This window comes from Notamacropus eugenii, chromosome 7 (assembly GCF_028372415.1).
Source record: "Notamacropus eugenii isolate mMacEug1 chromosome 7, mMacEug1.pri_v2, whole genome shotgun sequence".
NCBI lineage: Eukaryota > Metazoa > Chordata > Mammalia > Diprotodontia > Macropodidae > Notamacropus > Notamacropus eugenii.
Window position 1 is genome coordinate 18,767,215 of NC_092878.1, and position 20,218 is coordinate 18,787,432.

The 20,218-nt window shown below is 38.7% G+C and overlaps 1 protein-coding gene across 2 annotated transcripts in view; it reads left to right on the forward strand.

Annotated features, from left to right (window-relative positions):
- Window positions 1–20,218, forward strand: part of FMN1 (formin 1) — a 523,482-nt gene that overhangs the window by 184,949 nt on the left and 318,315 nt on the right. Inside the window, exon 1 of one of the 2 annotated variants that reach the window (XM_072623606.1) lies at window positions 16,850–18,345. The exons of the other annotated variant lie outside the window; for it this stretch is intronic. Coding sequence (XP_072479707.1) covers window positions 16,981–18,345 — 1,365 coding nt within the window. The 5' untranslated portion in view covers window positions 16,850–16,980. Of the gene's footprint in view, window positions 1–16,849; window positions 18,346–20,218 lie in introns of those variants that run through there. 2 annotated transcript variants of the gene reach the window in all.

The following is a 20,218-nucleotide window of genomic DNA, read 5'->3' on the forward strand; positions in this document are numbered from 1 at the left end:
AATCCAATGAGAATAAGACTCACTTATTCCCTCTCACCTCCCCACTTTTCCCCTCCATTGTAACAACTCTTTCTTGGCTCTTTTATGTGAGATGATTTACTACATTCTACCTTTCTCTTTCTCTTTCTCCCAGTACATTCCTCTCAACACTTACCTTTATTTTTTACATACCTTCCCTTCACATTCAGCTCTCCCTGTGCCCTCTGTTTATATACATACATACACACACATATATATGTATACATACCTACACATATATAATATACACATACATATAGACACACACACACACACACACACACACATATATATTCTCTGTAACTACCCTAATACTGAGAAAGGTCTCATGAGTTACAAACATCTTCTTTCCATGTAGGAATGTAAACAGTTCAACTTTAATGAGTCTCTTATGGTTTCTTTTTCCTGTTTACTTTTTCATGTTTCTCTTGATTCTTGTATTTGAAAGTTTAGTTTTCTATTGAGCTTTGGTCTTTTCAACAAGAATGCTTGGACGTCCTTTATTTCATTGAAATTCCATCTTTTTAAAGCTTTGAGTTTACTTATTTATTTTCAGTTTTCAACATTGACTTCCACAAGATTTTGAATTCCAAATGTTGTCCCCACCTGCCCCCTCCTCCCACCACAGAACAAGTGCACTCCAACCACCATTCTCTCCCTTGACCTGTCCTCCCACAATAGTGTTTGCTTCTGATTACCCCTTCCCCCAATCTGCCATCCCTTCTATTGTCCTCCATCTCCTATTCCTTTCCTCCTTGTCTTCCTGTAGAGTAAGATAGATTTCTATATACAATTGAATGTGTATTATTCCCTCCTTAAACCAAAACTAATGAAAGTCTCACTTATTTCCTCTCATCTCCCCACACTTCCCCTTCATTGTAACAGCTGTTTCTTGCCTCTTTTATGTAAAATGATTTACTACATTCTGTCTTTCCCTTTTTTTTTTCCCAGTACATTCCTCTCAACACCTAATTTTATTTTTTAGGCATCTTCCTTTCATATTCAGCTCACCTTGTGCTCTCTCTCTCTCTCTCTCTCTCTCTCTCTCTCTGTATGTATGTGTATGTGTATATGTGTAAATACATACACATATATGTACATATACATACATATACACATGCAATACATACATACACATACATATATACATGTATATACATATCTATAGGTAGGTAGGTAGATAGATAGATATAGATACATATTCCCTGTAACTACCCTAATACTGAGAAAGTTCTCATGAGTTATAAATATCTTCTTTCAATGTAGGAATGTAAACAGTTCAACTTTAATGAGTCCATTATGGTTTTTTTTCCTGTTTACCTTTTCATGTTTCTCTTGATTCTTATATTTGAAAGTTTAGTTTTCTATTCAGCTTTAGTCTTTTCAACAAGAATGCTTGGAAGTCCTCTATTTCATTGAAATTCCATTTTTTCCTCTGAAGTATTATACCCAGTTTTGCTGGGCAGGTGATTCCTGGTTTTAATCCTAACACCTTTGCTTCTGGAATATCATATTCCAAGCTCTCCAATCCCTTAGTGTAGAAGCTGCTAAATCCTGTGTCATCCTGATTGTGTTTCCACAATACTTGAATTGTTTCTTTCTGGTTGCTTGTAATACTTTCTTCTTGACCTGGGAACTCTGAAATTTAACTACAGTATTCCTAGGAGTTTTCCTTTTGGGATCTCTTTCAGGAGGTGATAGGTAGATTCTTTCAATTTCTATTTTATCCTCTAGTTCTAGAATATCAGGGCAGTTTTCCTTGATAATTTCTTGAAAGATGATATCTAGGCTTTTTTTTTGGATCATAACTGTCAGGTAGACCAATAATTTCAAAATTATCTCTCCTGGCTCTATTTTCCAGGTCAGTTGTTTTTCCAATGAGATATTTCACATTATTTTCTATTTTTTTCATTCTTTTGGTTTTGTTTTATAATTTCTTGATTTCTCATCTTCCCTGGAACTGGAAGTAGGATTCCCTCTCCACAATTGTTACTAGCCCTGCCACAGCAGCATTCCTCGTCATCCCAGGACTGCCACCCAGGCCTGTGACCCAGATCAGACGCTCAATTCCCCCACTCTCTGTAGACTGAGAGCTCCAGAAGTAGCCACTGCTGGGACTGGGGCCTAGGCCAGACCACATTCCTCTCTCACCCAGGTGAGAGAGCTTTCCCACTGACCTTTGAAACTGTCTTTGGTGTTTGTGAGTTGAAAAGTTTGGAAACTGCTACAGCTGCCAGTGATTCAGCACCCTGAGGCCTGCTCTAGTATTGTCTGTTCTGTTATGGCTATGCTCAGCTGAGAGCCAGGTGCAATAGACCCTTCCTATCAGCCTTTCAGATTGTTTTAGGCTGGAAATCTGTTTCACTCTGTCACTATGGGGTTTCTGCTGGTCTAGAATTTGCATAGAATCATTTTTACTGGTATTTTGAGGGGTTTGAGGGAAGAGCTCAGGCATATCCCAGTTTCTACTCCTTCATCTTGGCTCTGTCCCCTAGCTAGTAAACACTTGAGGCAGGATTTGAACCTAGGTCTTTCAAAATATAAGGCCAGCACTCTATCCACTATGGCATATAGTCTTTCAGTTATCTTTTCCAGTATTTGTGGGTAGACCTTAATACTCTACAAATCATAGCTTGTCAAGTTGTATTATTTTCTAGTTTGTATACTACTCGACATTGTTTCTTTAAAGGCCACTATAGTAGATAGCAAAAGACATTTTTTTCTTCTGGTGATCTGAACCCTTGAGGTAAGATACTGTCCTCAAGAGAAAAAAGGAATAATATTGTACTATTTTTTGACAAGTCAACAAGCATTTATTAAGCACCTAATATGTGTCAGTCACTGTGCTGATAAAGGGAGACTGTGTTACAATGGAAAGAGTATTGATCTTGAGTCACAGGAGCCAAGTTTAATCTTGATTTTTTTTTTTCATTTAAAACCTGTGTGAGAGGAAGCACATCATTTAACTTATCTGGCCTTCAGTTTTTTCCATCTATAAAATCCAAGGGGTTGAACTAGATGACTTCTGAGATTCCTACTATCTCTAGTTCTATAATCCGGTGATGTAGAATGACCCACAATATTCTATTTTTAGCTCTGTTCCTGATTTAAAGTGTAACCCTTGGGAAGTCCTGGGTCTTTTTGTAGATTAGAGATGCTTTTTCTTCATCCATTTGTCATTGAAATTCTGCACATGGGCAATTAAAATGTATTCCTTTTCAGACCTAGGCTGCTTACTGCTACACATGGGATCAGGTAGGTTCAAACAAGACTAAACTTAATGCTTCCTAAATTTCACTTGTGAAGTTTTGAGCACTAATTTTTAAGCAAGATGCCAATGAACTGAATGAGCAAATGGTGGGGAAAAAATGATGAGAAGCTACTGCTTCAGTGGTAGCACATGGAGGTGAAAAAGCCTTAGTCATCTCCAAATGCAAAACACCCTCATGAGTGACTAATTTGGAACGTGAAGATAAAAAAAAAAAAAAAGGGCTGCTACTTATTTACTTTTACTACTGCTTTCCCAGATTCCTTTGGTTTAGGTTGTTGTTTAAAGATTGTTTTTGTTCCATTGTTTTCAGTCATGTCTGACTCTTCATGACCCCTTTTGGGTTTGTCCTGGGCAAAGATACTGGAGTGCTTTGCCATTTCTTTCTTCAGTTCATTTTACAGATGAGGAAACTGAGGCAAACAAGGTTAACTGACTTGCACAAGATCACATATCTAGAAAGTGTCTGAGGCTGGATTTGAATTCATAAAGATGTCTTCTTAATTTCAAGTCCAGTACTCTCTATCTATCATGTCATCTAGCTGCCCCTACTTAAAGATGATTAACTAAACTTTTAAAAAGGGGTTATGGAATTAAATCATAAACTGGAGGCCAGGCTGGACCTTTATACTCACTGTGGCTAAGGTAATCATATGAAAGCAGGTAGGAAGAGGGTCTTTCTTGACCAACATAGAGAATCATTTATTAAAAGTCCTTAAATTAATGTTATAGAAAACAAATAACAAAACTACAAGACAGTTAAAAGGAGAGAAGCTGAAACACATAACTTTGGCACCGTCTTGGGCAAAATCTTAATCAGTGTTTTGGATAAAGATTTGGGAGGCAAGTTGCCATATTTACGGATGATATGAAATTGAGAATGATAGCTAATGTGTTGATTAAATGTTGAATCCAGATTTTAAGAAGAGATTAACAGGCTAATGGATGATGTATTGATGACATTTAATAGGGATTAATATATGCCTTGCACTTGGATTGAAAACTTCAGCAAGAAGGGGGAGATATAGCTTAGAAGTAATTCATATGAAAAAAGATGTAAAGATTTTAGTTGACTCCAAGTTCAAATTATGACACCAATACAAGGTCGCCATTAAAAAAGCTAAGGAGATCTTAGGCTGTAATGGTAAAAGCACAGTATACAGAATAAGGAAAGCATTAATTTTACTCTTCAGGTCATATCTAGAATATTGTGTCCAGTTCTGGCTACTTCTAGAAAATATCTAAAGTAGAGTGATCAGATTGGTGAGGGGCCTCAAAATCAGATCACGAAATTTGAAAGTGCTGGGGATGATGAATGAGCCTTGGAAAAGGTCTGTCATAAAGGAGAGAACTAGACTTGTACTTTGTACATATAGAGTACAAGAATATGTACATATACATATAGTCACAGAGAGAGAGAGAGAGAGAGAGAGAGACATGGAGATATATACACATATATAGATATATATGGAGATATATGTATGTATGCGTGTATATACACACACACACACACACACACACACATTTCTTCTTGGGAATTACAAGTGGTTATTTCTAACTCATATTTCAACCACTTTAAAAACAGCTACTGAAGGAACTTTAGCAGATCTCATAAAATAGATACCTCCCAGAATCAAGGAGTGTGCAGATTTCTCATCAGTTCAGTGATAGCAGCAAAATAAAATTTCACACGCCCCTACTGTTTCCTCATTTACAATAAATAACAGATTGGGAGTTCAGACAGGAGGGGGAGGATGAATAAGGATAGGGTAGCAGAAAAGAAAAGAAAAAAAGAAAGATGGAGTCTTGAAGCATTTTAAAAAGAGATGCACACAAGGAAAAAGAAGGAAAGCCAGAATTATTGACATGTAAGATAGCTTTGAAAGTTACGTATTAAATTTCTTACATATTTATAAGAAAAGCAAGGTGTGCATGAGACAAATAGTTTTGTGTACAGTCTTCTATTATGTTGCGTGTATGGAAATGGAAATGTCTTGAGGATAAATAATTTTTAAAAATCCAAATAAGCAATGGTTCTACCCCCCTTGAAACCAAGCTACATGAGGGATTATATGTCATTAGTGTCACTTCAAAAACTAATATGTCCAAATTAGATTATTCATAGTAGTAGGATAAAATCGTCGTAAAGGGGTTCAGAATAATCCAGAGCATCCTTTCATCTCTACTTGATCGAGTTTCTTAAAGAGTGTAAAATATCTTCAAGTGAGATATGGGCTATGAATGACTGGTTTTTATTTCCAAAAAAAAAAAAAAAAAGGAACACAATATAGAGAAACAATAATAAAGAACTGGCTGTTTGTATAACTTAGCATTGCAAGGGATAAAAGAGGACCAAGGTAAGGGACAGAAGAGGTCAAGGTGAGCAGTGAACCTATGATTAATAAGTAGTGATAATGGGATATTTCACAAGGGAAATGTTAGTTCTCCAGCCATCTTTGCCATTCTTGATATTACCAGCACTTCTAGTTCCAGAGAAACCTGGAAACACTTGCATAAGCTGTTGCAGAGTAGGGTAAACAGATATAGAATAATTTATACATAATTTATATAATATATTACATAGTATTATATAATTATGACATATTATATAATTATAAGAATTAATGTATAATACATAATTTGATACAGTAACAACACAGAAGATCAACTTGCAAACATTTAAATATTTTGAACAATCCAATGACTATCTATGACTCCAGAGGAGAGATGATGAAATATAACTGGTTGTTGTCCTTTATTTTCAAAGAGGACCAAAATGACATTACCATGACATTGTGTCTGACTGTGGCTGATCAGATCAATATGAGCTTGGAATGCTCTACTACAGATTGGGCACAGATAGTCCAAGATAGTCCATATGAATTTTTGGGGTGGATACTCTAAATCTGTGCATCCTATGTTTCCTTTGTGCTGTCTCAATTCTGCTTTGGTCAAAGAGCACAGCACCCTTTCTGATGTAGGCACAGCATACTTAGAGGTCCTGTGCCAGTGTCTCCCATGTTGCATAGTCAAATCCAAAGTTTTTGAGAGAGACCTTGAGAGTGTCCTTGTATCACTTCTTCTTACTACCATGTGATCACCTGCCCCATGTGAGTTCTCCATGAAATGGTCTTTTTGGCAAGTATTTATTTTGCATTTGAATAATGTGGCCAGCCCATCAGAGTTGCACTCTCTGAAGCATAGTTTCAATGCTTGGCAGTTCAGCTTGAGCAAGGACTTCAGTGTCTGGTACCTTATCCTGCCAAGTGATTCTCAGAATCTTCCTAAGATTGTTCAAATGGAAACGATTCAGTTTCCTGGCATGGTGCTGGTAGACTCTCCATGTTTCACAGGCATACTATAATGAGGTCAGCACAACAGCTCTGTAGACCTTCAGTTTGGTAGTCAGTCAGACTCTTCTCTTCCAAACTTTTCTTTGGAGCCTCCCAAACACTGAGCTAGCTCTGGTAATACTTGTATCAACCTCATTGTCCATGTGTACATCCCTGGAAAGTACACTACCAAGATAAGTAAACTTATCCACAGCATTCAAAACTTCTCCATTTGTTTTAACCTATGGTTCCATGTATGGATGGTGTGGTGGTGTCTAATGGAGCACCTGTGTTTTCTTGGTGTTAATAATTAGGCCAAAATCAGCACAGGCAGCAGAGAATTGATCCATACTTTGTTGCATCTCAGCTTCAAAGGCGGCATTGAATGTTCAATCATCTGCAAACAGAAAATCATGCGCCAACACTCCCTCCACTTTAGTCTTGGCTTGAAGCCTTTTCAAATTGAAGAACTTACCATCAGTACAGTAGTTGACCTTGATACCGTGTTCATCCTCACTGAAAACATTTGGCAACATGGCTGAAAACATCATGCTAAAAAATATGGGAGCAAGCACACAGCCCTGTTTCACTCCATTGGTGACTGGAAAGGCACGAAAGCATTGTCCACTATCCAGAACCTGGGCAAACATGCCATCATGAAATTGATGTAAAATACTGATGAACTTCTCTGGGCAACCAAATTTTGACATAAATTTCCATAAGCCCTCATGACTAACAGCATCAAAGGCCTTGGTCAGATCTATAAATGTTGTGTACAGACCTCTGTTCTGCTACTGGCATTTCTCCTGGAGTTGTTGGGCAACAAACCATGACTGTTCCTTGATCCTTTCTAAAGCCACGCTGGCTCTCAGGTATATGCCCATCTTCCAGGTGAAGGATCAGCCTATTAAGGAGAATTCTAGCAAGAATTTTGCCAGCAGTGACTAAGAGAGAGACCCCCTTGTGTTGTCCCAGGACAATCTATTCCCTTTACCTTTATAGAGATGGACAATGGAGGCATCCTTGAACTCCTGGGGGATAACCTCCTCTTGCCATGTAACTTGGAAAATTTCAGTCAGTTTTTGTATGAGCAATGGTCCCCCTACCTTGTAAATCTCAGCTGGAATAGAATCAGCGCCAGGTGCTTTGCCACATGAAAGGAGCCTAATGACCCTCAAAACCTCTTCTTCAGTTGGAAGTTCAGCTAAGGAGGGATTGAGTTCAACCTGAGGTAAATGGTCAATGGCCTCCACATTGATTGATGGTGGTCTGTTGAGAGCACTATGGAAGTATTCAGCCCATCTCTCTAGGATCATGTCCTAGTGACTATCCAATGACTATCTATAACTTCAGAAGAGAGATGATGAAATATAGTGCCCACTTCCTGAAAGACAGGCAATGGGCTCAAGGTGTTTGGAAGGGCAAAGATATGAATTTGTTTCGCTTGACAACGTTGCCACAAAGACTGCAATTTTCTCTTTCTATTTGTGAGAGTGGATTTGTCAGGGAAAGAAAATGAAGGTAGTACTACTTCCCTCCCCCCTCCAAAAAAAAGATCAATTAAAAGTTATTAAAACTTCTTAAAAGTGCAGATAAGGGAATAGGAGGAAGTTCATAGGGGAGCACAGCTTTGAAAGTAACGTGATGAATTTTTATAACCTCTTTTTTAAAAAACATAAGCTCTACATAATTAAGACTCACGGTTTCCCATATTATCTTTTTCTGTTCTGTTTTGTACATGAAAATGCTCTTTTTTTTGTTTTCATTATATTCGAAATTTTAAAAAAAGTAGATTACTGGCTTTTCTCTATAGTCTTACCCCTACTTGACTGCTAACATCCATCAAAGTCGGGGTAAAGGCTTTCGCCTTTCTAGTATGACTCTGAAAACTTCGTGCAGTTATTTGATTAAGGAAATTGGAATCATAGTTGCACTTGGTGGGATTTTACTTTTTTTACCAGTGGCAAAGGGTTAAGTTTTATTTTTGTGTTCCACCATCAATATCAGATAGGCACTAGGTCTTAACAGAGGGCTTGTAAATATTAACGTTTCAATATTTTAATAACATTAACAAGAAAAAAACCTCAAAGGGATGAGAACTATGTACCTATGGTATGCTACCCCCATCCTTTACCTTCTTCGCATTGTTCTACCTAGGATGCTTAAAAAGAAAATACCTCTCACAAATACATCCCTTAGATTCACAGGTGAGGTTGCAAATGTCTATTTTAATTGCAGATCTTTAACCGCAGGAGATTTTTCTTCGAACTATTGTCAAAATAGATCCCTTTCCTCTTTTAAGGGTGAAAATGAAATATGAAAAATTAGCTAGGTAGGAGATTTTACTCTTCAAACCAAGCATATGGTAATGATACATTTTCCATTTGGGGGAATAATATTCAAATGAAAGATATATAGAAAATTATTATTGGATCATCACACATTCTTGTCCTGGCTGTGTCTAAAGTCAGTTCATACTTCGAATGTGTTTACAAAATTTTTCACCAAGATCTCCAACTCTTCTTTCAACAATATCCTCCATTTCATCTTAAAGAAACAAAATATTGAAAGAAATATTGAAGCTCCAGAAACTTTACTAGCCTGCCCCAGGAAAGCCATTACATGGAACTATTTATGATAGAATAGTCCATGTCTCAGTAACATAGTATTATCTATTGCATGTTTCATTTTAATATACAAGTCCTGACTTCTGGGTGTACAAAACTTTAGGAAAAGATAATGCTTCTTGAACTATATCTTTCCTAGACAAGGTATTCTGATACTTCTTCAAAAGGATTTTAAAAAATGAACAGTAACTATGATTACCATTTCATTATCATTTATATGAAGATAAAACCTTGAAGTTTATAAAGCAGTATACATTCATCAGAAGCAGTCTGGAATAGTGGCTATATGGTAGAACTCTGAGTCAGAAAGACCTGCCTTGAGGTTATGCCTTTGATAAATATTGGCTGTCACCTTGGGTAAAGTTATTTACCTTCCCAGGGCCCTGGACAAATTCTTTAAGGCTAAAAGATGCGTAACAGTTTTGTTGATTTGCATTGATGGAGGGGCTTTTCTCAGTTGGTATATGCTGATGAAATAACACTTTTGGCCCCACAGACCTATATATAAATCATCTTTTTTGATCCTCTAAACATAACCACAAGTATTGCAAAAACACCTACCTCTTAGGGTTGTTTTGAGGATCAAATGCTGGTGATAAATATGTAGTGCTCAGCACAGTGCCTAAGCACTCTATAAATGTTATCTATTATTATTATTAATCTATCAAATGAGGATTGAAATATTGTTTCATCACCATTTTACAGATGAGAAAACTGAAACTATCCAGCTGGAATAGAGGAGTGGTAGAACCAGAATTTGAATTTAGGTCTTTTGACCCCAAGTCCAAGGCTGATGAGCAAAAAACCATTGAAGTAGTACAAAGGAAACATGAAATAGGCAAATCTAGAGAAATCAACATCCCATTGGATTACTTGTGCTCTATCTGTGGCAAAGCCTTTGGAGCTTTATTGGACTGATCAGCCACAATGGAACATGCCCTACCTTGATCCCAACATTGCAATACCATTGATCCTCAGTGAACATGAAAGATTAGCAACAATACAAGGTCTTTCAATATGATGAAGGGAGAGCTTTAAGGAGATCAATCCAATGAAACTATGAAGAATATTTAAGATTTGAGAAGCTGGTGTCAGGTAAACTATTTTGGAGGACTCTGGGAAGAAGATCATAAGGTCTGAATGTGGGATGGAGAATCAAAAGGACAATTGGGATTGGGGAATAAGATTGTCACAGATAATTCCAGAGTCGGGAGCCTTTAGCCAAGGTGTGTTTATCCAGTATCCATAAGGCAGTAATATCGTGCTAAATGCTTTTTCAAATCCCTTCTCCTATTGACCATGGCTCTGAACTATTAGAACTTCAGATTCATATGCATCCTCACCCTCAACCCCTTTTCAGGTTTTTGAGTATGCCCCTGGCCCCACTTACTTTTCCTCTTAGAGTTTCCCCTTTGCTTTCTTGTTTTCCAACATTTTCTGACTCCAGCAAGTCTTTCAAGAACCTCATTAAACCATATTTTTGGAAATTTTAGCCTTAAAATCTCTAAGGGGAAAAGACTCTAACTGCTACAACCTGTATTTCTTGCAATGTCCAGGTGCACTTGATTTGTACTGATTGACCAAGCTCAGTTGTTGGGTTTAGATAGGTTGGATGCATAGAGACTGCTCTCTATGAAACATTCAAAGGACTTAAATGGTAGATGGTCCCAGAACATTATGAAGGTAAGGAAAATACTTCCAAGTTATAGTTCTTATGTCCTTCCAGGAACTCAAAGAGTCTTCTTGGATTTCTTTGTGCTTGTCATATGTGCTTGTGAGTTTTTGAGTTTTTGTCCACGTTTTCCCAGATAAAAGAACATTATGTGGGCAAAGAAGCTGAGTTATAGAGAGGGTATTAATGTGGGAGATGCAGAGTTAGCATTTTAGGTGAAAAAGAAATGGATTGGATTGGAAATCAAGAGACCTGAATTAAAATCCTACTTCTGCACTTATCTGACTGTGAGACCTTAGAGAAATGAATTAATTTCTTTGGGCCTAACTTTTCATCTGCAAAGGTGAAAGGGTAGAGTTAAATGGCCAGTAAGATCCCCCTCCCAATCTGGAATGCTGTGATTCTGACTTAGCTCTCTCCACTCCACCTATATGTGCAATTTCCCATATAATCATTTGGGTAAGTTGATAAATTTGGCAGCACTCCTCAAATGAAAACAAACAAACAGTGACCTTTACCCTTTCTACTGTTTCTTTATTATTTCCTAGGCCCTTACTCTTTCCTCACCGTTCTCATCTCAAATCCTTCCAAGTTAGAGACTGCCCCCTCACTGAGCTCCTTCACATTTCTTCTCCTTAGCATTCTTTACCCAAACTCTAATTCTACCCATGTAACAGTCAAATAAATCATAAATGGACTCCTTTTGGAAATTAGACCAAGGAGTATTGTAGAAAGTAGGAGCTAAAATCACAGGAATCAGGCTTTGTACCTAGAAGAAATTGAACCCACTTTGCCTCATTTTTTTTCCCTTCTGGAAGTTGCTTTTTATCATCATTTCTCTCTACAAGAATATTCTTTCTGCTGAATAATCAGTAACCAGTAAAAATCAGGAGAGCTGTAAAAAGGAATGGGGAAGAAGATGAGCAAAGTCCAGTTTGTAATTTGCATAGAACTTCAATGGTCTAATGGCTTTGGAAAACTATTTTTAAACCCATAGTCACTTACAGGATGAGGCTAAAGGCCTTGTAGTACGTAGCAAAACTGCTGGACTTAAAGAGATGGGTTTTTGTTCTGTCTCTGCCAATGGTTACATGATTTTGCACTATTAACTTGATAATTTGGAGCCTTGGTTTCCTCATCTCTAAAATAAAGGGGCTAGGTTAGATGACCTAAAAGGCCCATTTAAATTCCAAAGTCACATGTTCCTGTATTCAGTGAGGGGGAGAAGCTAGTGCCTAATCTTTGTTTTCCAGGAAAAGATGATAGGGAAGACTTTACCTCTAGCTATGCTCAACATTTTGTTGAGACACAATTTTTTTTTTTGATAGCTATCCTCATTGGGAGGAAGAATACTTCACTACATCTTCAATCAGTGTATAGCTAGGATTACAGTGGGATGAAGGAAAAAGGAACAATTCCCTGGTCACCTAATTCAGAGGACATAATTCAGATCCTGAGTAGCTGGGCAAGAGTTGTTATTCAAACTTGTTTATAGAAACCTTTATGTAGGTCAAGTACTTCAAAATTATTTACTATTTGTACCTTATTATGGCTGCCTAAAGTAAATCACTTTGAGGTCCATTGTACTTATGTAAAAACCATCAAATATATGAGCATTTTGAGACTGGAACAAGTAGACTTAGATAGCAGTCTGAGAGCCGCATATAGGAGGAATGACAATTATATTGAGGGAAGTCATCTTGACTATAAGAATTATGAGCATCCTGATCAAGTTTAGATGGTGTCTTTTAACAATTGTTGGTACTCAGTTAGCCTTTGTTAGTTCATGGCTCACACATGTCCATATACTTAGATGGCCATTCTTTTTAGGCCCAATCCCAGTCATTTAGCCTAAATCTATGGGAATATACTCCCTTATATGGCTCTATTACATGTAATACTTCATGAAAGAAAGGGACAAAAAACTCTCAAAAACTTGATGACCTCTTTATGCCCCCCTGCTAAATTACGATTCTTTGGCCTACTTAATTTTTTTGGGAAAATTTATTGTATTTTTTTATTTTTGGATTAAAACAAGCATTTCTGTAACATAGTATAATAAAAAATGATTGCATATGAAAAAGCAAATCTGTTATGTACAATTTGCTATAATCAAAGCCAATATTAATGGATATCTTCTTGGTTATTAAAAGGAAATCTGTTAAATTACCCTTTAAAATTTTATAATGAAGAAGAATAATTACTCTTATCTTCCATTTTATGGGATAAGCAATGGGAGACAAGAAATGTGGGTTCTAGTCTTCGCTCTCTCATTAACTTGCTAACCTTGGGTAAGTTATCTAATCTCTCTTGGGCTTTCAGTTTCATCTGTAAAATGTGGCTCTTAGATGAGGTGACCTCTAAGGTCCCTTTCATTTCTAATATTCTATGATGCTGGTTTTGGTCTCTGTATCTCTGCCTAGTAGAGTGTCTCGACAAGCCAAATTTACTAAGCACTTGTTCGTTTAAGTTCTAAATCCACTTCTCCATTTTTACAGTAAAACTCACCACAATGACACTGAGCTCCCTAGTCTGATGGTAAGAGATAGCTAGTGGCATTTGGAGGGAGATTTCATGTCCTTGAAAACTTAGAGGCAGCATAGGATAGTGTGAAAAGTATTCCACAAGGAGGCAGGAAACCTAGACTCCATCTGTCACTATCACATGCTGGCTGTCTGACCTAAGGCTAGTTACTTAACCTCTCTGGACTCCAGTTCTTCATTTACAAAATTGAGAATAAGAACACCTTAGCTGCCTCAGATTGGGCCAGATGATCTCTCTCTTGAGGCCGCTTTCATTTCTCAGTTCTATGAATCTATGATTCTTATTGTTTAAATTACACTGCCTATGGGCATCAGGATGAGATGAGACATCTATCATCCCACTATATATAGTTCATAAAGAGTCAGGTGTTTGCTGTTTCCCCTTCCATCCTGTGCTGTACTGTGTCCTTTTCTAGAAACCAAAATATAGTGAGTTATTCTTAGAGAGACAGTGTGGTACAGTGGCAAAGAGGACTGGCTCTGAAGTTGAAGGACCTTGATTCGAATCCTGACTACTTGTGAGACCTTAGGCAAGTCAACTCAATTTTCTTAGTTCTCATCTGTAAAGTAAAGGGTTTGTTCTAGATGGTCTTTGAGACAGACTCCTTCTACTTCTAAAGGAGGTATTCTTAACTTTGTTTTTTTGTCCTATAGCCCTCAGGCAGAATGGTGAATGCTGTGTATCCCTTCTCAAATAATGTTTTTTAATGCATGAAATAGATTATAAAGGAAATTGATTATATTGAAATGTAGTTATCAATATATATATATAATATGCTTATAGATATGAGTGTGGATACACCCCCCCACCCCCAACCCCTTCTACACACACACATGAGATCCCTGTTAAGGATCCTTGATAAAGGAGCCATGATCCTATAGGCCAGAACCAGGACTGGGGAACCTTCCACTTTGACACCTGGCTTGGACCACTTAATCCCTTGTGTGACATGTCTACCCCTTCCCACACCTACCCTAAATGTTTATCTGTCCTCAAGGGTCTCAGATCTGATTTTTGAAGAGGGTTTAGTTTACTAATTCCTCCTTCCTTTTTCATCAGAAAAGTTGGAGTTTTGTAATAATGATCCTTAATGAGTAGTTCTACTGAACAAGAAGCCAGCCTATTTTGAAATCCCAATGTCACGTCTGAGATTTTCTCTAGCACCTTGGTACTTGTCCAGCCTAGTCAATAAGCTGACATCCTTGAGTTAGAAACCTGAATGTGGAAAGATAAATTTGATTTTGTGGTGAAAAAATGGAACAAGAAATATCTTTGATAAAGGGCAGTTTCCTATATGTGTGTCAGTGAAAAATTGTGTAACCTATTTGTTCCCATATATACATAGATGAGTGTGTACATGTTTATGTATATGTGCAATCTGAATATATGTGTATATATGCTTCTTACAATCTGCATATGTTTGTGTAGATAGATGGATATAGATAGATTGTAGGCTTCTTGGGAATAATGTCTAGAAAACGCACACACACACACACACACACACACCCCAATATATATATATATGTATACACATTTAAATACTGTATTTCCACTGGTTATCCGAGTGCCTCACACTTAATAAGTGAATTGTTCAATATGTATTCACACCTGTAAACTTACATATATTTATAGAGAATTGCACTGGATCGGATGCTCCCTAATTATATATTATTTGTGCTTCACGGAAGCTGACTAAAGTAGATCATTGCACAAACTGGGTAAGGTAGATCACTGAGTGGGTTGCCCATTGCGCAGATGTGAAGACCAACTCATTTGTGTCATGTATCCCAGTTCTCAGAATTCAGAAACTGCAAACTGTTGTCTATGAGTAGAGAATGTATCTGAAAACCCCAGTGTGTACCCCACGTTATGTACACACTTTCCGTACTGAGCACACAGTAGGGCTTATCTTTTGGTGTGAGACTGTAGCCTTTGTTCAAAGAACTTGTATGAACATTTTTGCCCCTTGGACTCACTCTTCTGAACTCTTTTGCTCAAAGCAAATGACACATATTCATAACTAATAAATACTAAGCAAGTTTGGTATGCTCTTACAGTGCTTAACAACAGAGTGCTTGCACATAGTAGGTGCTCTGTATAAATTTGTTGTTTGACTTGGTTTTAGAAAACATGTCTAGAAATAATCCCAGAAGGCAACTCAGAAGCTAGGCAACAGAGCTAGAATTTTTACACCTCTTTAGTTCTAGTCCTAGAAAGAGGTGTGGTGGTAATGAGCTTGAGTTTGTGTATTTATTTGGTGACTTGGCTCTGTCCACATGAGCCTTATAAATCCATTGGACTTTGAGGAAATTTGTCCCCCTGGCAACTGTCCTCATATCAGTTTGCCTAATGACAGCTTGCATTTTGCCTGAGGTAACTGGAACTTTTATTCAGCGTGATATATTATCCTAAAGGTGCTGGTGTCGGGGAGGGGTGTGAGCAGGGGGTGCCCCTCTGCGGCAGCCAGGATTTTCCTTGGGAAATGGAGAAATTTCAGTTGCTGTGAAGAAGCAGTCAGAATGTTACACATTCAAGGGGCATCTAGGGCTGGCGTTTACTCTGCCACTGGTATAACTTACAGGTCCTGGGCGTGGTGCTGAATGTGCCTACTAAGTACCTGTTTGTAGAACACAGGCACAGCTACCACACCAGTAATCTGAAACCAGTCGTGTAGGTTTTCTCCTCCACTGGCCCTGGCAGCTGAAATCTGCATTCCAGATGAAACCTGTGGGGAAACGGAAGAAAGCCCAACTTTTTGGGGAAAAAAATGCAGCTTGAAGGGCAGTCATTTTATCCTTCAAGAAACCTTGAGGACTCAGGCCAGTTTGCGACTTTTCTGTTTCTCGTGTGTCCCTCTTTGGTTTGGATTTTTGAATGCCCGTCTGGGGTGGAGATGTTTGTGCCTGCTTTGGCCCGGCCCTCTGATTGTAATCAAAACTGAAAAGAGGATAGGCGAGCGCTTTTCCGAAGTTTTCTGCTGAATCGCATTTGAAACTCTCTTGGCCGCTCCTCCCAGGGAGCCAGACAGACGCGGGCAGCGCAGGCTGACCCGCCTGGCGTGTTCAGGGAACCTCAACTTTCCCAACGAGGAGGAAGTTGAATCTAACCGGGAGACCGGCAGGAATTGGGGCGGAGCTCCTCGGTGGAGTTCTGGGCTGAGATTACACAGCGGCAGGCTGACTTTTCTCTTCTACAAAAAGCCTTTTGTGCCGGGAATCAATACGGAAGTGGCCGAGGAGAAGACTCCCTGGCTTGTGTGTAGTCAAGGTGCAAAGGCTCTGGGCTGCTTGAGGCTGTAAAATGTGACAGACGTTTGAAAATTGACCTAGTCATCTCTTAAGTAAAACAGGAAGAAAGATACAGTGACCAAGTTTGTCAACTGTATCCATTGAGGAGACTGGTTGCCAGCCCTTGCTGGGTTCTCTCTTCTAAGTTCAGAGCAGATGGATGAGATAAACTGAGCTAGCGGGAGGCTGGCAGTCACTGGCATCAGGAACGTATTTGAATGTTTTGGAAGACATGGAGGACGGGGACAGTTCTCTGAACGGCAGCGATGGCCCCAGACCTGAGCTTCCAACAGAAGATGGAATTGAAATAACCCAGTCCATCCTGAGTAAGTTTTCCATGAAATCCTTTTTTGGATTTACTTCTAAATTGGAATCCACCAAGCCAGGACAGGAGGATGCTATGCTTAAAGCCTTCCGAAATTTGGGCTCTGAGCCTCAGCTGCAGTTGGAGAGCCATAACAAGGACCAGGAGCCCAAGGCCCAGTTTTCACCTGTTCTCCAGAACTGTAATGATAATGCAAATGTGGAGACTGAGCCAGAGAAGGAAGGTGGCCCTGGGAAAGAACAGGATGGGGGGGTTCTTCTCAGGCAAGAGCCATATCCATCCTCTCCTCCAAATCCAAGCAGAGAGGATGTTCTTCTCGTTCATGGGACCCTTGTTCATACCACTAGTGATTCAGAATCTGAGGGTGAAGGCTTGGAAGAGAAAGAGGGTGCAAATATTAACAGTATGCCAGACAGTTCTGTTTTACCTGAGCCATCTGTGGTCCCAAAAGAAGCACCTGGGGAATCCAGAAAAAATGAATCCATGAATGAGATGGATGAAATGGAACTCAGTGGAGAAGTTTGCTCAGTGGCTCCACTGGAATCAATGAGTGATTTGGAGCCAAGAGAAGATAGTGAGTTCACAGAGTTGGACCCCAGACAGGACCATCCTGGGGAAGAAGATTCTTCCACCATAGCTTGCACAGAAGATAAGAACTCATTTGCTGGGAACTCTGAAAATGCCTCTTCCAAAAAAGAAGCATCAGGGGAGAAATCTTTCCAGCTCCCAGCTTTCTTCAGTGGGCTACGTGTGCTGAAGAAGGGGGCCACCACTGAGGGAGGTGAGACCATCACTGAAATTAAACCAAAGGACAGTGACCTTGCTTTGCTTAAGCTTACACAACCTGTCCAAAAATCTCGAGCCCTACCAGGGACACTCTCTAGAAAGAGTGGGGAGAAAACATCAGACCTGAAAGCCACTCCCACTCTCTTGGAGCAGATCTCTCAGCTGCTAAACATTGATATCCCCAAAGCTGAACAAAAAGAAGTATGTGAACAGTCCAGGGAAGAAGAGATGGGCAGTGATACTGACCGTCAGTGTCAGACAGAAGAAGTCCCATCTCAGAATGAAGGGGTTAAACCTAAGCCGCCAGAGACTGCCCTGGAGACCTTTAAAGCCTTTTTTATGCGGCCCCCCAAAAAGGGTTCAACAGCTGACACTTCTGAGTTAGAAGCCATCAAGCGGAAGATGAGGCAGGAGAAGGAGTCACTAAGAGCTGTGTTTGAGAGGTCCAATTCAAGGCCAGGGGACGTCTCATCTGATTCCAAAAGCGTATGTAGAATTGCATTCCTACTTTAGGGCTAAATGGAGGTGGTTGCTCTTTTTCCCCACAATCTTCTTCTGGGTGACTGTTGAGAGGGGATCTACAAACAAGAGTTAGTGGGACATGAGGAATGTTCATTATTTTGCTACTTTCTATTTGAGTATTATAGTGAACGTTACACTCCAAAACAAAAAAATGAGTATCTAGGTACAAAAAGCAACCTAACCATGTGCTTTCAGTTCCTGGACATTCAGTCTCAGGTGTTTGATTTCCATGCCTTTTGGTTATGCCCCCGTAACAACTCAGTCTGTGCTTTGGAAATGGATTGTCTTGGTTATATCCCATGGGAAATGAATACCGTGAACGTAATGTCATTCATTCAACAAACATTTATTAATAACCTTCTGTGTGCCAAACATTGTGCCAATTTATTGCTTTTAAACTGTTGCAGTTAGAAATGACAGGACTGAAAGCGACTGGACACTGAGTTTGGGACTCTCAGTTGCAGAGTATGGTATAGTAGAAAGGACTCTGATTTGACATCAGAAGTCATGGGTTGCAGTCCCAGATCTGCCATATCTTTTATTTTGGACAAATCCCATTCTCTCTAGCCTTAGTTTCTTTATGTCTCAAATGAAGGAATTATGCCAGTCTCTTAATGTTTTTTGGTCCGTGTTCATTATTGACCCTCTTAGTAGAATAGTAAAAACTCTATAGCCAGGCCCCTTTCTTTAAAAAAAAACAAAACAAAACAGTTTTAAAATATATGGGATTACAAAGGAAACAATTATGTTGAAATACAGTTGTCAGAATATTAAAAAGGCAAGTATCACAGAGTTAAGAGTCCCTGTTCTAGAGGATTTCTAAATTCACTTCTGACCCTGACATGTGCTTCTCTGGTACTCCTGAAAGGGATAACCAAATAGTTTCCCCTATTTGTAAGACATTCATAAAGATGAAAAATTCGGGAAAGAATGTTGATAAAATATAATACTAAGAATCAGGATGTGTAAGATTGCTATGTGGTGAAGTGGACAGAGCACTTGTCCTGGTATCAGGGGGACTTGAGTTCAAATCCTGCTTCAGGTACCTTACTAGCTCTGTGACCCTTAATCTTTGCCGGCCAGTTTCTTCATCTGTAAAATGGGAGAAATAACATCACCTATTCTAAAGATTGTTGTGTGGATCAAAAGAGATAATATCTGTGAAGCTTATTAAGCACATAGGTGCTTAATAAGCACTTGTTTCCTTCTAATCTCAGCTTTGTGACTATCAACTTTTTAGTCACTTTACCTCTCTTCCTTCATCTAGGAAATAAAGGGGTTAACCATGTGACCTTCTAAGATTCTTTCTAGTTCTATTACCCTGTGATATGAGCCAGCTTTCAAATCATTCTCTTCCTCACAAGTACCAGCCCCAAAAGTTGGGCATGGCAGAGTGTACAAAGAGACTCATAGGCTTCCTTTAGTAAGCATGTTTAAAATTTTAAGAAAAACAAAAATAACCTAACACTAGGGAAGAGACAAAAAGTAAAAAGAACCAAAAAACTGAGATTTGGTTGTCCTGGAATCTATTTTGAAACTTTAAGTGGACAACTCTGGAAAGGTTGATTAAAATAATTTCTCCATCTGAATGTTAAAGAATAGTGTGTGTGGCAGGTAATAATAATGTGAGTTTCTCAAATAAAAATAATGATAGATTAAATGGGAAATGAAGCAAGTTGATGTAACTAAACAGCATAAGTAAAAGAAACAGATTTTTTCAGAATATCTAGATTTGAATCCTGGCTTATATGACAAATCGCTTAACCTTCTGTTTCCTTATTTGCAAAATGTGAGGGTTGAGATAAGCCATCTCTAAGATTCCTTCTAGCTCTGAGTC